This window comes from Leucoraja erinacea, chromosome 4 (assembly GCF_028641065.1).
Source record: "Leucoraja erinacea ecotype New England chromosome 4, Leri_hhj_1, whole genome shotgun sequence".
Lineage (NCBI taxonomy): Eukaryota > Metazoa > Chordata > Chondrichthyes > Rajiformes > Rajidae > Leucoraja > Leucoraja erinaceus.
This window is the reverse complement of record NC_073380.1, coordinates 107,503,134-107,519,738: the sequence shown is the minus strand read 5'-3', so window position 1 is coordinate 107,519,738 and position 16,605 is coordinate 107,503,134. Positions and strand designations below refer to the sequence as shown.

Below are 16,605 nucleotides of genomic sequence, written 5' to 3'. Positions count from 1 at the left end.
TAAACCAAGTACAGATTGGGTGACTTGTTTGTGAACCATCTACACTCAATCTGCAGGTAGGACCATGTTTCCAGTCGCTTGCCATTTTTATTCACTATCCCACTACTAATATGATCTCTTCCTGTGGCTTCCTGAACTGTTTAAACAAAACAAGCTTGAATAATAACCCATCGTCTTTCTTCTAGGCACAGTGTATCCTTCTGGCTTTCTCTAACTTCAGACAACCTAATCCTTCTTCCATTCTATATTTCCAAGTGACATCTTATTCTCTGTTCCACTCTGTGTATAGTTTGGCTTGCCAAACATGTCCCAGGATACCAGAACTACATTGGCAACAGATTACAACATAGCAGTTTAACTTTACTTCATTGCTCTAGCTGCCTTGAATCACTCATTTTGTTCTACCTACATTTTGCTGCTATCTAGACTACCTCATTTCTCTTTTTCTCAGGTTTGAAAGTTCTCCATTTGAAATGCTAATTTTCTTCCCACAAATGCTCCCTGACATGCTACTGGTGAAATAATCCGTTTTTCTTGCATTCTTCATGTTATTATCTTACATGTACAAATGTAGCCTGCCGGGCAGGTACTCACCACCTGACCATTAGCACCTCATGATGCACAACTAGCAGCTTGATGTGTTGGTAACTGTTCCATTAAGCCATTTTGACTCATTCTACCACAGTCTCTCTTTTGTGCTACACTTCCTTCCCCTGCCCCAACCACAAATTCACTCCTACTGAAAGCTAACTTGCATCTGAAGAAGCCTGAAGTCTCAACCCGGAACTTCACCAATCTGTGTTCTCCAGGGATGCTGCCTGACTTGGTGAATTACTCCAGCACTTTCTTTCCGCTTGCATCTCTCTTTCCCAATGCTGACAAATAGTCATAGTATGAAAGGGTTTCGGCCCGAAACGTCGCCTATTTCCTTCGCTCCATAGATGCTGCTGCACCCGCTGAGTTTCTCCAGCATTTTTGTGTACCGTCACAGTATGAAACATTGACCATTTCCCATTCCACAAATGTTGCTTGGACTGCTGTGTTTTTTTCCAGCATTTTCTGTTTTTGTCACACAAAATAGGGTTACATTTCCTAGAATCTAAAAAGCGATTGTGTGATTAGATTATTTTTAATTCCAAATATTAAACAGAAGAGACAGGATACATGAAAAAAATATTTATCCTCGTTACGAGGCGTAGCATCATGCAGTTCCAGTGCAAGGAGTGGGAGTGAAGAGCAATTGCAGTATCATCCAAAAGCCTGAACGATGTCTTTCCGGAATTAAATGGCGACATTTCAGGGTGGCACGGTGGTGCAGTGTTAGAGCTACTGCCTTAAAGCAGTCTGTACGGAGTTTGTTCCTTCTCCCTGTGATCTGCATGGCTTTTTTCCGAGATCCTCAGTTTCCTCCCACTCCCCAAAAACGTACAGGTATGTAGGTTTGGCTTGGTATAAATGTAAAATTGTCCCTAGTGTGTGTAGGGTAGTGTTAATGTGCGGGATCGCTGATCGGTGCCCACTAATTGGGTCGAAGGGCCCGTTTCCACGCTGTATATCTAAACTAAACTAAACTAAACATTTACTTTATAATGGGGAACACTGAAACTTTTGTCCATAATGGGAATTGAGGCTAGACTTAGTTTAGTTTAGAGATACAGCATGCAAACAGGCCCTTTGGCCCACTAAATCCGCACCGACCAACCGCCCATTACTAGTTCCATCCTACACACTAGGGACAATTTACAGAAGCCAATTAACCTACAAACCTGCATGTTTTGGAATGTGGGAGAAAACCGGAGCAGGCGGAGAAAACTCACATGGTCACAGGGTGAACAAACACATTCAGTACAAACAACACCAGTAGCCAGGATCGAACCTGGGTCTCCAGCACTGTAATATAGCAACTCGACAGCTGTGCTATAGTGCCGCCACATCACTGATTTTAAATCTGAGGCTGACATTTTTTTGTTGTGGAGCATAAGGAAGTGGTAATATACACAGTAAGCTGACATACCAGCCAGGATCTCAACGAGCTGTGGTATAGCCCATAGCCCAGTGAGGCAAACTATTTTTATTCCAGCATTTCTACTCGGTATATTGTATTTGAAAATCGGTTTGATAGATTACTGAGCCCCATGTCAAAAGATGTTGATTTGATGAGAGAACAGAGATAGGATTTCAGCAAGTCTTATTGAACGATAAAAAATTGGCTTGTGTGTTTGATTTCTGCTCAACTTTAAAATTATGTTAAATAGTCCAGGCCTTACTCTAAAATTCTCTGTCACTGATCTTTCATTCTGCCCTCATTGCGTTCCCTGTTAAACATGAGAATTATTAAGTCTTTATGAAAGTCTAATACCTCATTCATTTGCACGTACGCAGCGAAATCTTTCCATTTACCTGGAACTTAGCACCAATGTTGGAAGTGCAAAAATGAGTTTGGTTGTTGATTGATCAAAACTAATTCTCTTAGTTATGATTTAGATTCAAATAATATTTCTCCCAGAACTTATAATGATGCAATCTCCTCCGTCATTTTGAAGAGAAACACTTGGCTCTTAGCACTTTATCCATCTGAATGAAACATCTTGTTGTGAAACAACGTGACACTTCATGCTCTGATCCACTAATCTTTTATATGCTTTCATCATACTGACAACACTATTATACCATTGACAAACTGAAACTTACTGAAGTGTGCCTCCAATTCATTCAATCCCCTTAGATCCTAAAATGTCAACATTTCTAAAGACTAAAGTGGGGACAAACAACTTTGATGGTGGGACAGACCCAACAGATCAGATGCCAGATTAAACTTTGCCTGATATTCAAATAAATGGCATCCCTTATATATTTTAGATAGATAGAAAATAGGTGCAGGAGGAGGCCATTTGGCCCTTCGGGCCAGCACCACCCTTCAATGTAATCATGGCTGATCGTCCCCTATCAATAACCCGTGCCTGCCTTCTCCCCGTATCTCTTGACTGCACTAGCCCCTAGAGCTCCATCTAACTCTCTCTTAAATCCATGGATGCTCCATTTTCATGGAGCATCTTCAAATTTGGTAATGGATTTTTAAGAAAATGAATAACATTTGTACATTTCAGAATCTGGAGAATAATTTTCGAAATTGCAATATTGGAACGTGCTATCATGCTCTTATTTTTTATTTTATGATGTAGGCTTTACAATAGACAATAGGTGCAGTAGTAGGCCATTCGGCCCTTCGAGCCAGCACCGCTATTTAATGTGATCATGGCTGATCATCCCCAATCAGTACCCCGTTCCTGCCTTCTCCCCATATCCCCTGACTCTGCTATTTTTAAGAGCCCGATCTAGCTCTCTCTTGAAAGCAGCCAGAGAACCTGCCTCCACCGCCCTCTGAGGCAGAGAATTCCACAGACTCACCACTCTCTGTGAGAAAAAGTGTTTCCTCATCTCTGTTCTAAATGGCTTACTCCCTATTCTTAAACTGTGGCCCCTGGTTCTGGTCTCCCCCAACATCGGGAACATGTTTCCTGCCTCTAGCGTGTCCAAACCCTTAACAATCTTATATGTGTCAATGAGATCACCTCTCATCCTTCTAAACTCCAGAGTGTACAAGCCCAGCTGCTCCATTCTCCCAGCATATGACAGTCCCGCCATCCCGGGAATTAACCTTGTAAACCTACGATGCACTCCCTCAATAGCAAGAATGTCCTTCCTCGTTTCTTTCATTGCATTAAGTACTGTTAGGTTGGGCATATGTTTGATGCTCTGTAAATGCTATCTGACTTTTAGTTTATTTATGGCGTACCCTTAAAATGCTGCTATAAAATTAATATGCATAAACCCAACATTGTATTTTCTGTTCCAGAACATGGAGTCTGTATTCTGTCTGAAGCGAGTGCTCTTTTGATATCATTGTTGCCCTTTGTATCAGCAGAAATCCATGGAGTGTCCCCAGGCTGATAACTGCTTTCATTTTCAGTAACATGAGATTTAAAGTTGGTTTGTTGTCATGCCAATAGTGTTTAAGGGTTTAGAATTATTTTGGAAGGTTTGGAGAGGACAAATTGAAGGAGCAGAAATTGCACATGCATTTTGGCAACTGCACCATCTGCCTTTGATATTTGGAAATACAGATGATCATAGGCACCTTGCAGCTGCTTTAAATACTGGCACATAAATCTAGACAGATTATTATTCTCAATGCTACAGTGTGTCAATCTAATAGTCAAGAAAAAAGTACCAGTTTGGGAAACAAATTTAGTAGGGGTTTAAGAAGGAACTGCAGATGCTGGAAAATCAATGGTACACAAAAAAGCTGGAGAAACTCAGCGGGTGCTGCAGCATCTATGGAGCGAAGGGAAAGGTGACGTTTCAGGTCGAGACCCGTCTTCAGACTGATGTGGAGGTGTTGGGTGTGGGAAGAAGAAAGGAAGAGGTGGAGACAGTAGGCTGTGGGAGAGCTGGGAAGGGGAGGGGAAAGAGGGAGAAAGCAGGGACTACCTGAAATTGGAGGCCAATGTTCATACTGCTGGGGTGTAAACTACCTGTAGATTGGTTACTGCATGTGAACCACTCATAGTAGGAATAGCAACACTAACCCCACCTTACTGTGTGATTCATACCAACACCCACTTCCTACACTGATCACTCTTTTGATGATGGATGAGACTAGCTGGAGAGTGTTGTCGGCGACTGTGCGTTCGGCTAGGCGGCACAACCGTTCCGTGGGAACAATGTCAATGCTGAGAACCGTAAACACGTCCCATTCATAGGGGTGTCGTTCGCTGGATACCCGTGGGGCACGACAGAGGGTGTCAGCAATGAGCATGTCTTTACTACCCAAACAAAATATGAGTTGCTGCTCCTCCAATTTGCGGTGGGACTCACTCTGGCCATGGAGGAGGCCCAGGACAGAAAGGTCGTATTCGGAATGGGAGGGGGAGTTGAAGTGCTGAGCCACCGGGAGATCAGGTCGGTTACTGTAAACTGAGCGAAGGTGTTCGGCGAAGCGATCTCCAAGCCTGCGCTTGGTCTCACCGATGTAGATCAGCTGACACCTAGAGCAGAGGATGCAATAGATGAGGTTGGAGAAGGTGCAGGTGAACCTCTGCCTCACCTGGAACGACTGCTTGGGTCCTTGGAAGGAGTCAAGGGGGGAGGTAAAGCGACAGGTGTAGCATTTCCTGCCATTGCAAGGGAAAGTACCAGGAGAGGGGGTGGATTTGGTGGGAAGGGACGGATTGAGCAGGGAATTACGGAGGGAGCTGTCTCTGCGGTGTCTTCCATCATGGTTGTTCTTAAGGTCAAATCACTGTCAAAGTGTTGAGTACAGAAATCATTTATACAATTCACCATACTGATATAGGGCTTTCCTTGACAGGCAGAATTACTGTTGAACCAAGAAAATGGGAATGTGAGCATCACACTCAATTTACTAGTTCACATCCTTGTTGGTGGAGGTTCAATCTAAGAAATTCAGGATTATGAATAGTACATTGAAATATACAGCTGTAAATGTTTTCATTCAGAATTGTGAACAAAATGATCCAAAACTGGAACATTTCAATCAGGAAATAAATGTAAATTAAAATGAGAACTGAGGATAAATATTTAACAGAGAAGGATGTTGATGGTGATTAGTCATAATCAGCAATCCATATATTCATTCATCATTGTCAACGTACCTTGTTTGATCGCAGCGACACTCTCCCTCCACACCGAGCACAGAATTTTGTTTGGCAATATGAACAGATGTGGCCACAGCCATCGGCAAACTTGGTTTTGTGACAGATTCCACAGGTGGGTGCATCACTCTTCTGTTCCTCTTCTTGCTGTGCTTCATCACCCATCTTCTTTACCTGATCTTTATACATCTCAAACTGCTGGTGCAATTTCCTGCAGGTGGCAGAAGGACAAAATAAGTCATTTTGTACAAAGGAAATTAAATGGCATTTATCTGTTTTTACAGCTGGCTTCTTATCTCCCCAGCTGCTTCCAGGAAGTTAGAGTGTTTCATAATGCCCCCATTCGCTGTCAGCACAACAGCACCAGAACAGCTCACATGCTTCTTCCCATCAAAAAAATGACAAGGATCCCTTCAGGCTTGTGAGTCAGACAGAATTTAATAACTATTAAGTGTCAGTTCGATTTGAAATTCTTCACAAATGTGCCGTGGCCTTAGTTATTGCAACATTTCTCTGAGCAGCAAAACAATTTATGTGCATAAGGGAATGCCAAGGGATAAATAAAATGTAAACCTGTCTTGCCTTCATCTGATAACCTAAAATAATCTATTCTCTATTGCTTCACCCATTAAGTTTACAGAAAATACAGTGCGTGACATATACAGCTGGACATACCAGGGTGAACACAAGCAAAATTATACTGCTTTACAAAATCCTTTATTGCCCATAACACCTCAGCAGTGATGTTGTTGCCATTACCAATGCTTTCAAAATGTTAATTAAACAGGCAGCTACTCATTATGAAGATGAGGAGAATAAGGATTTCATTCTACTAGAGAAATACACAAAAAGCTGGAGTAATTCAGCGGGTCAGGCAGTATCTCAGGAGAAAAAGGATAGGTGACACTTCTGGCTGGGACCCTTCTTCTGTCTGACTGTAGAGTGGGGGGAAGGAACTGGAAGCAAAGGTACAAAAGAACCAATCAGGGCAGGCAACAGAAGACCTCAGCAAGGAGGTCCTTGCTAGGCTGATCGGTGGCCCAGGTGTGAGCCCGAGATGAATACAATCAGATTCAGATTCAATCTTTATTGTCATTGTGCAGTGTACAGTACAGACACAACAAAATGCAGTTAGCATCTCACCCAGCGGAGCGAACATAGAATAATGAGCAGTAAAATATATATATGTACAAACAGTAGTAGTAGTGCAAAGGTTAAGGGGGGACTTGATAGAGGTCTTTAAAATGATGAGAGGGATAGACAGAGTTGATGTGGACAAGCTTTTCCCTTTGAGGATAGGGATTCAAACAAGAGGACATGACTTCAGAATTAAGGGGGGGGGGGGGGGGGGGGGGGGGGTGAGTGGTGGCAGTCACCAAGGTGCAGAGTTAAGTAATGTAACAGCCGCAGGGAAGAAGCTGTTCCTGGACCTGCTGGTCCGGCAACGGAGAGACCTGTAGCGCCTCCCGGATGGTAGGAGGGTAAACAGTCCATGGTTGGGGTGAGAGCAGTCCTTGGCGATGCTGAGCGCCCTTCGCAGACAACGCTTGCTTTGGACAGACTCAATGGAGGGGAGCGTGGAACCGGTGATGCGTTGGGCAGTTTTCACCACTATCCCAGAGTCTCTCTATCCCAGTCTGAATTGCAAGAGGGATTAATTCTGCCAAGTTTTGTAAACAAAACCAAAAAAAAACGGGTTCATCCAGACTTGCTTGACTCATGAATCTTCAACTAAACAACTGCAGTTTGTTAAACTGTGTTGCAAATGTAATCTTTTATATTGTAGGTTCAATGAACTGCAGATGCTGGTCTAGTAAAACAAGACACAAAGTGTTGGAGTAACTTAGCGGGTCAGGCAGCATCTCTGGTGAACATTATGACATGTTGGTTGGAATCCTTCTTCAGACTGGTCATAGTGTGGGCAGTGGAGTGGGGGGCGGGGGGGGGAGAAAGCTGGAAGAGAGGAGGGGCTGGGCAAAGCCTGATAAGTGATAGGTGGATACATGTGAGAGGGTTATGATAAGACGATGGCCAGAGATAAAATACAAAAGGCGTGAGATAAGAAAAGATGTGAATTGGAGGAAGGAATATAGGTGGAAGGAGAGAAATAGGAGTGTCCAGGTGGGGCATATGGAATGGGGGGGGTCAAATAATATTGTGTTTTTTGCCATTATGCATTAAAACAAATGCCAGTTTAACTTGTTACATCTTTGACAATTAGCAGAATAAATTACATGAATTATGAAATGTGAACCTGGAAACAATGCTGTTTGGTCCTGGGATAATATGATACTCTTTTGCCATTCTGTATGAATCCCTAATCTTGCCAATTTACTTCCCCCTTTCTTTCCAATATATTGCCAGTCCTCCTACCTTCATTTTAGCCAAATGTTCCAATCTCTCCACTTCGCCACCCTGTTTTAATCATCTCCTCCCAACCTTAGCTGCTTTCCTGATCTATCAACCCCAAATGTCGTGCTCCCAGAGTCTATAACCAGTGACTCCACGTCATATATATACTCCTCAATCTTGCAGCAGTTACATTTTGAAGAGGTGATTTTCATTTTCTTAAGTTGCATGTCCCATCTCCATGCAATCTTCATTGCCCAGTCCACTATATATTCTTCACTTTGCCAATTGCTGGTTAAGGCTATCTGCAAGAAGTGGAAATTCATCACCTTCATCAGCCTCTGGAAGCATGACAAAAACTGAGAGTTCAGGCACAATAGACAATATGTGCAGAGTAGGCCATTCAGTCCTTCGAGCCAGCACCACACTTCAATGTGATCATGGCTGATCATCCCCAATCAGTACCCCATTCCTGCCTTCTCCCCATATCCCCTGACTCCTCTAACTTTAAGGGCCCTATCTAGCTCTCCCTTGAAAGTATCCAGAGAACCGGCCTCCACCGCCCTCTGAGGCAGAGAATTCCACAGACTCACAACTCTCCGTGTGAAAAAGTGTTTCCTCATCTCCGTTCTAAATGGCTTAGCCCATACTCTTAAACAGTGGTCCCTGGTTCTGGACAACCCTAACATCGGGGACATGTTTCCTGCCTCTAGCGTGTCCAAACCCTTAATAATCTTATATGTTTCAATAAGATCCCCTCCCATCCTTTTAAACTCCGGAGTATACAAGCCCAGCCGCTCCATTCTCTCAGCATATGACAGTCCCGTCATCCCGGGAATTAACCTTGTAAACCTACGCTGCACTCCCTCAATAGCAAGAATGTCCTTCCTCAAATTAGGCGACCAAAACTGCACACAATACTCCAGGTGTGGTCTCACTAGGGCCCCTATATAAGGCACACTGGAATGAAGATCAAAACTTTGAGTCATTCTGCATGTCACCAAATGTATATGAAGCTGTTTGCACAATGTTGGACATACACCTGGTAATAGGCTGTAACCAATTTTTATAAAAAAATCCCTCTATTTTTCCTCTAATTAGGAAAATTCAGAAATTCATTCACTGCGATATCTATTAAACCCACAATATAATAGCGACTTGCGGATTTTTCTCCAAGCACAATGTTCAGGAATTCATTGGAACAAAGTTTCTGAAGCACAACCATTACAATATGGAGAAAATCCTGCTTAAATTAACATTTTACAGACTTTGCATATGCCAGAATATTCAGCAACTCTTAAAATAAAGTCCATTCTCATTAATCTGCAGTTTGTCCCGTGCACTCCTCTGCTCACCAACCTGCTCCCACATAATCAATCTCACTGTTTTGGATGTTAGTGTTCAGAATGAGAGAGAGATGGAACAATAGTGATGCTACAAGGGGGAAGTGTGTGGACAGTTCTGAGATCAATGTATGGAAAAATCCGGGAGTGGTGGGGGAGTGCAATGGACTGACTGCCAGCAAAGATTTCTGGGAATCAGTTTGACTTCCTGGTGAAGGGACGCCAACGAGACCTACTCCCAGCACTGGGTTGGCATGCGTTTGGTCTCCACCTTCTCCAACCACCTTGTGAGAACTGACCAAAGAAGCTACCCTCATTTCCACACTGGCCAGGCGACATTCCAGGTCGGGATCCGTCTTCAGGATTCAGGACTTGAAACATAGCCTAAACATTCCCCCTCCAGATGTTGTTTGACCTGATGTGGTCCTCGGCACTGTGGTTTCAGCAACATTCTTACATAGGTCTCAACATTATTATGACAAGATATACTGTGAATGTTTATAAAAAGGATAAACGGTTTAGCTGCTTTCTCCTCAAAAATGAACATGCCTACAGACTTTGCAATTGACGGTCATTCAGTATATCACGGGACATACATCGAGCATCACGTGCAAATTCAAAACTCTCATCTCAGTTGAAGCTATAATTAAAGTAAAAAGAAATAGCAAAAGGATTTGAGTATAGGAGCAGGGAGGTTCTACTGCAGTTGTACAGGGTCTTGGTGAGACCACACCTGGAGTATTGCGTACAGTTTTGGTCTCCAAATCTGAGGAAGGACATTATTGCCATAGAGGGAGTGCAGAGAAGGTTCACCAGACTGATTCCTGGGATGTCAGGACTGTCTTATGAAGAAAGACTGGATAGACTTGGTTTATACTCTCTAGAATTTAGGAGATTGAGAGGGGATCTTATAGAAACTTACAACATTCTTAAGGGGTTGGACAGGCTAGATGCAGGAAGATTGTTCCCGATGTTGGGGAAGTCCAGGACAAGGGGTCACAACTTAAGGATAAGGGGGAAATCCTTTAAAACCGAGATGAGGAGAACTTTTTTCACACAGAGAGTGGTGAATCTCTGGAACTCTCTGCCACAGAGGGTAGTCGAGGCCAGTTCATTGGCTATATTTAAGAGGGAGTTAGATGTGGCCCTTGTGGCCAAGGGGATCAGAGGGTATGGAGAGAAGGCAGGTACGGGATACTGAGTTGGATGATCAGCCATGATCATATTGAATGGCGGTGCAGGCTCGAAGGGCCGAATGGCCTACTCCTGCACCTAATTTCTATGTTTCTATGTTTCTATGAAAGAAGAGGTAAAAGACCAAAAAGAGGTTCTGATTTTAAATCCTGCACATCTGTGTGGTCAGGTTGCTGTAAGAGAGAGTTTGATGCAACAACCTATGGATCCTGTCAAATTATTCCATTACAGCAGCTAACCACCCCAACACAAACTGCTGGAAGAACTTTCTGATACAACAAAACATCTTATCACGTGTGCACAGTGGACTTGAAATCTAAGTATCTGCCATACTTGGATACAGGTAAATTCATGGTCATACAACACAGAAAAAGCCCATCCAGTCCAACTCATCCATGCCGACCGAGATGTCCAAATATGCTAATCCCATTTGCCTACTTCAAGCTTGCGGAAACCTACTCCTTTGTAATGACCATATAACCATATAACATATAACAATTACAGCATGGAAACAGGCCATCTCGGCCCTACAAGTCCGTGCCGAACAAATTTTTTTCCCCTTAGTCCCACCTGCCTGCACTCATACCATAACCCACCATTCCCTTCTCATCCATATGCCTATCCAATTTATTTTTAAATGATACCAATGAACCTGCCTCCACCACTTCCACTGGGAGCTCATTCCACACCGCCACCACTCTCTGCGTAAAGAAGTTTCCCCTCATATTACCCCTAAACTTCTGTCCCTTAATTCTGAAGTCATGTCCCCTTGTTTGAATCTTCCCTATTCTCAAAGGGAAAAGCTTGTCCACATCAACTCTGTCTATCCCTCTCATCATTTTAAAGACCTCTATCAGGTCCCCCCTTAACCTTCTGCGCTCCAGAGAATAAAGACCTAACTTATTCAACCTATCTCTGTAACTTAGTTGTTGAAACCCAGGCAACATTCTAGTAAATCTCCTCTGTACTCTCTCTATTTTGTTCACATCCTTCCTATAATTTGGCGACCAAAATTGTACCCCATACTCCAGATTTGGTCTCACCAATGCCTTGTACAATTTTAACATTACATCCCAGCTTCTATACTCAATGCTCTGATTTATAAAGGCTAGCATACCAAAAGCTTTCTTTACCACCCTATCTATATGAGATTCCACCTTCAAGGAACTATGCACGGTTATACCCAGATCCCTCTGTTCAACTGTATTCTTCAATTCCCTACCATTTACCATGTACGTCCTATTTTGATTTGTCCTGCCAAGGTGTAGCACCTCACATTTATCAGCATTAAACTCCATCTGCCATCTTTCAGCCCATTTTTCCAAATGGCCTGAATCACTCTGTAGACTTTGGAAATCCTCTTCATGCTTCAGGATATCGCCGTTCTCTTCCCTGAACTCACTAGTTTCCATGTCTTCTCCACAGTAAACACTGTCAAAAAGTATTCATTTTAAACCTTGCTCCATGCATAAATTAACACACTGCTTCTTAAGGGGACCTACACTCCCTATGTGTTCTTTTTTGCTCAGTCAGAGTATTTTCTACACTGCATCTGTAATCATTTGTTAGAACATTCGGAGACATACCAAATCTCTTTAACATTGTAAGGAAGTAGAAGTGCCTTCTTCATGATAGCATCTCTATGCTGGGCCCAGGACAGGCCAGAGATGTTAACGCCCAGGAATTTGCAGCTGCTAATGCCCCTGTCCCACTTAGGAAACCTGAACGGAAACGTCTGGAGGCCTTGCGCCTCACCCAAGGTCTCCGTGAGGTTCCCGGACGTTTTGGTCACTCTTCCTAATGGTCGAAAGTGGTTTCCGCGTAGTCGAGGCTTCTTCTATGTTCCGGCGATTATTTTTAAAAAAATTCAAAACCGGCCGCGACTAAAAATAGGTTTCCGTTTTAAAAATCGGTAAATTTTTATTCGAAAGCCGGTTGCGATGCTAGTTGAAAGTGGTTGCCGGAGGTTGCAGGTAGAGGAAGGTAAGACCTCCCTGGTGAAATAAAACTGGGTGAAAAAAAGGTTAATATTGACATAAGCATGTGACCTCTATTACTCCTGGGTGTGTTCAATCAGAGTTCTTTGAGCAGAGAAAAGTTTTTTTTCTTACAATAAAAGCCTCCCAGGTTTTTTTTTAAAATCATTCGGAACTATGAGAGCAGAGAAGGAACAAGTTAGGTGGAAGTTACTAAAAGTACATCTACTGTTGTCAGCAGCAGCCCTTAGCAGAAATTTGGAAACATCATCCCGTCACCCATTCCTTCTCTCCAGAGATGCTGCTTGTCCCACTCAGTTCCCACCGTAGAGTCACGAGTCACTACGGTAAACTCACGGGGCATCTATGGGGCATCTACATTCTTACAACGAGTTTAAAAGTTTAAAATTTTTACTTCAAGAATCTCTCATCACGTTGAAAGATTTTCAGGAGTTCACACGTTTCCCGAGTACCTGGCGTTAGCGTTACGAGTTCCGACGTTCCCGCTACGTTAATTCTACGTGATTACCATGAGTTTGATTTGTTTTAAACTCGGGATCACTCGTGGTTGGACTCGCACCGTGAGACAGGGATTTTAGCAAAGTATTTCACTCAAGAGGATGTTACTGATCTCTGTACAATAATGAACACAGTTTTCTAATCAATGAGAATGCATTTGAGCCTTGCTATTTCTTTTCCTACATTCAGAAAATGTACAATCCACCTTCTGTTTCATCCTAAATCTCACTGGGCATAACAATCTTCCTTCTGTACTTCGATCACCGCTTTGGTAAAAAATCCATGCTGAGTACATTCAAGCACCACTCACATCAACAAATCCTGTAGATTATGTTGTAGGATTGAAGTTGATCATGAAACAAGACTTCGTATTTAGCAAAGTCAGGCTGATAGAAACATAGAAACATAGAAATTAGGTGCAGGAGTAGGCCATTCGGCCCTTCGAGCCTGCACCGCCATTCAATATGATCATGGCTGATCATCCAACTCAGTATCCCGTACCTGCCTTCTCTCCATACCCTCTGATCCCCTTAGCCACAAGGGCCACATCTAACTCCCTCTTAAATATAGCCAATTAACTGGCCTCAACTACCCTCTGTGGCAGAGAGTTCCAGAGATTCACCACTCTCTGTGTGAAAAAAGTTCTTCTCATCTCGGTTTTAAAGGATTTCCCCCTTATCCTTAAGCTGTGACCTGGACTTCCCCAACATCGGGAACAATCTTCCTGCATCTAGCCTGTCCAACCCCTTAAGAATTTTGTAAGTTCCTATAAGATCCCCTCTCAATCTCCTAAATTCTAGAGAGTATAAACCAAGTCTATCCAGTCTTTCTTCATAAGACAGTCCTGACATCCCAGGAATCAGTCTGGTGAACCGTGTCTGCGCTCCCTTTATGGCAATAATGTCCTTCCTCAGAGTTGGAGACCAAAACTGTACGCAATACTCCAGGTGTGGTCTCACCAAGACCCTGTACAACTGCAGTAGAACCTCCCTGCTCCTATACTCAAATCCTTTTGCTATGAAAGCCAACATACCATTTGCTTTCTTCACTGCCTTAAAGACCACTGATGGTCTTCCATGGACACATATATTCAATACTTAACCCTGACCTCCAAAATTATTCACAATAAATTGTCCAACACCGATGTCAGGATGAGTGGACTGCAAATGTGCACTCCATCCATCCATTCCTTCATTTATCAAACTATAGTATCCAATGTGTATTACACTAGCACTCCTGTAACACAGGATATTACAAGATTACTTCATTAGGAAACACAGTCTGGGCTCTTAAGGGCCTGTCACACTTTCCCGAGTTATTCACGAATTCTACCGAGTTTTCAAACTCGTCGAATGTTCGTAACGAGTCCGTAGGGAGGCGGAGAAGTCTGTGGATATATCGTAGCGGCTCGCTATGCCAGCCGTAGGTACTCAGGGCTATTTTTTTTACTCGTGGACATTTTTCATCAGGCTGGAAAAAACGCCCCGACGTACCTGATGCCCCGAGTACCTACGGCTGACATAACGAGCGCTATGTTATATTCACGCACTCCTACGGACTTGTTACGAACATTCTGCGAGTTTGAAAACTCGGGAGAATAACTCGGGAAAGTGGGACAGGCCCTTTACTCTTCATTTAACTTTGAATGGTTTTGCTGCTCAAACCCTGAAGAACATCCTCACGCTGTCTACCTGCTCCTGCCAAGACGATATTCTACCTGTTCAATGTCTTTGCCATGCCTCTGTTAGAAATGTGATCTAATGTATCCTGTTATAAGTGTATGTATGCATTATCCTGCAACTTCACAATGGTGGGACAAAAACTTCACTTTGTTGGGACGGGCATCTTTCATGCATGATCAAACTTGAAAAGAAAAGAGAAAATACTGGAAACATCCAGCAGATATGACAGCATGTTGCCTCGGCTGCTGAGAATCTGCAGCATTTTGCTTACATTTTAGATTTCCAGCATCTGCAGAGTGGTGAAGTCAAAGTCAAAGTATCCTTTATTGTCATTCAGACCTTGCGGTCTGAACGAAATTCCGTTGCCTTGCAGTCCTACATATAATAAAATAACAAAAGCACACAATAAACACAAATTTAACATCCACCACAGTGAGTTCACCAGGCACCTCCTCACTGTGATGGAAGGCAAAAATCTTAAAGTCTTTGCCTCTTCCCTCCTTGTTCTCCCTCTGCGTTGAGGCGATCCAGGCTTGCGATGTTGGGCCCCCGCTGGGCGATGGTGATTCAGTCCCGCGGCTGAATCCGAGCTCCGCGAACGGGCCGAATCAAACTCCGTGGCCCGGGGTGGTCGAAGCTGCCGAAACTGCCGCCCTCCAGTCCAGCGGGCGCTGCCGGAGTGCCAGAACGCCACCCCAGCTCCGAAGTCGGGTCCGCCTCCAGAACGCCGCCACAGCCCCGAGGCCGCCAGCTCCGCCATTAAGCCTCAGCGGAGACGGAGACGGAGACGGAGACGGGAGACACGACAAGAAAAAGTCGCGTCCCCCCGAACCTCACGACTAAAAATCCCTGTAGATACAATTCCAACCTGACAATATTCTCTCATCTTTTCCAATTTTGCACATTGCTTTCCAATTTTCACCCCGTATCCTTTGTCCACCAAGGCTTTCTGCATATGGATGGAAGAGTGCCTCACAGCTCCAGCCACCCTATTCAATCCCCACATTGTCTGAGTTATCTGTGCTTGTTCTCCTGTGGGCATTTGTCTGTTTCTTCAAGTTAATACAGGTGATGGGTAGGGGTTCTAGAACTGTGAGGTGGCTATTTCCTTCTCTTGATATTACATTTGATGTGAACATTTCCAAATAATCCTCAATGCCCTCGGTCTAGTACTTGGTCACCAAGTCCTGTACCCCTTACTACTACTTGTTAGATATATTTTTTCTCATCATTTAGAAAAATATAAATGGCTGTCTGGTAAAATTGTCTTTTCACTACTGAGATCAGCCCAGGTCTATGATTGCACTTTGTCATGTCTATACCTAAACAAACACCATCAAGAGCTTGGTTCCCAAGATACTCCGCCACTGGCACTCTGTACAGTTAACCGTATTTGTGGCGAAGGGCATCTCACGTCTTGTCCCCATCAGTTCTCCTCTCCATGTACTGATGTACAAGGTTTTCTTGTATCCACTTGCATACAGTAGGATACTGGGGAGCCTTTATCTTGCTACTGACAACTGATTTGTGTGCAATGCATGGCGTGTGCAAGTGTAGATCTCAAGATCGTCAAACAACACATTTAATTAATACCGTTTCGCCATTTTCTAAAAATTTTGTGCATCTGCCGTTTATTCCCGTACATGTGATAGACAGTTATTAGACAATAGACAACAGGTGCAGGAGTAGGCCATTCGGCCCTTCAAGCCAGCACCGCCATTCAATGTGATCATGGCTGATCATCCACAATCAGTACCCCGTTCCTGCCTTCTCCCCATATCCCCTGATTACGCTATCTTTAAGAGCCCTATATAGCTCTCTCTTGAAAGTATCCAGAGAACCAGCCCCCACTGCCCTCTGAGGCAGA

At 43.6% G+C, this 16,605-nt stretch overlaps 1 protein-coding gene across 1 annotated transcript in view; it reads right to left on the bottom strand.

Moving 5' to 3' along the window:
• The window catches only part of rims2a (regulating synaptic membrane exocytosis 2a), a 684,525-nt gene that overhangs the window by 655,141 nt on the left and 12,779 nt on the right, over window positions 1-16,605 (bottom strand). The window contains exon 2 of the mRNA XM_055634901.1: window positions 5,676-5,886. Coding sequence (XP_055490876.1) covers window positions 5,676-5,886 — 211 coding nt within the window. The remainder of the gene's footprint in view (window positions 1-5,675; window positions 5,887-16,605) is intronic.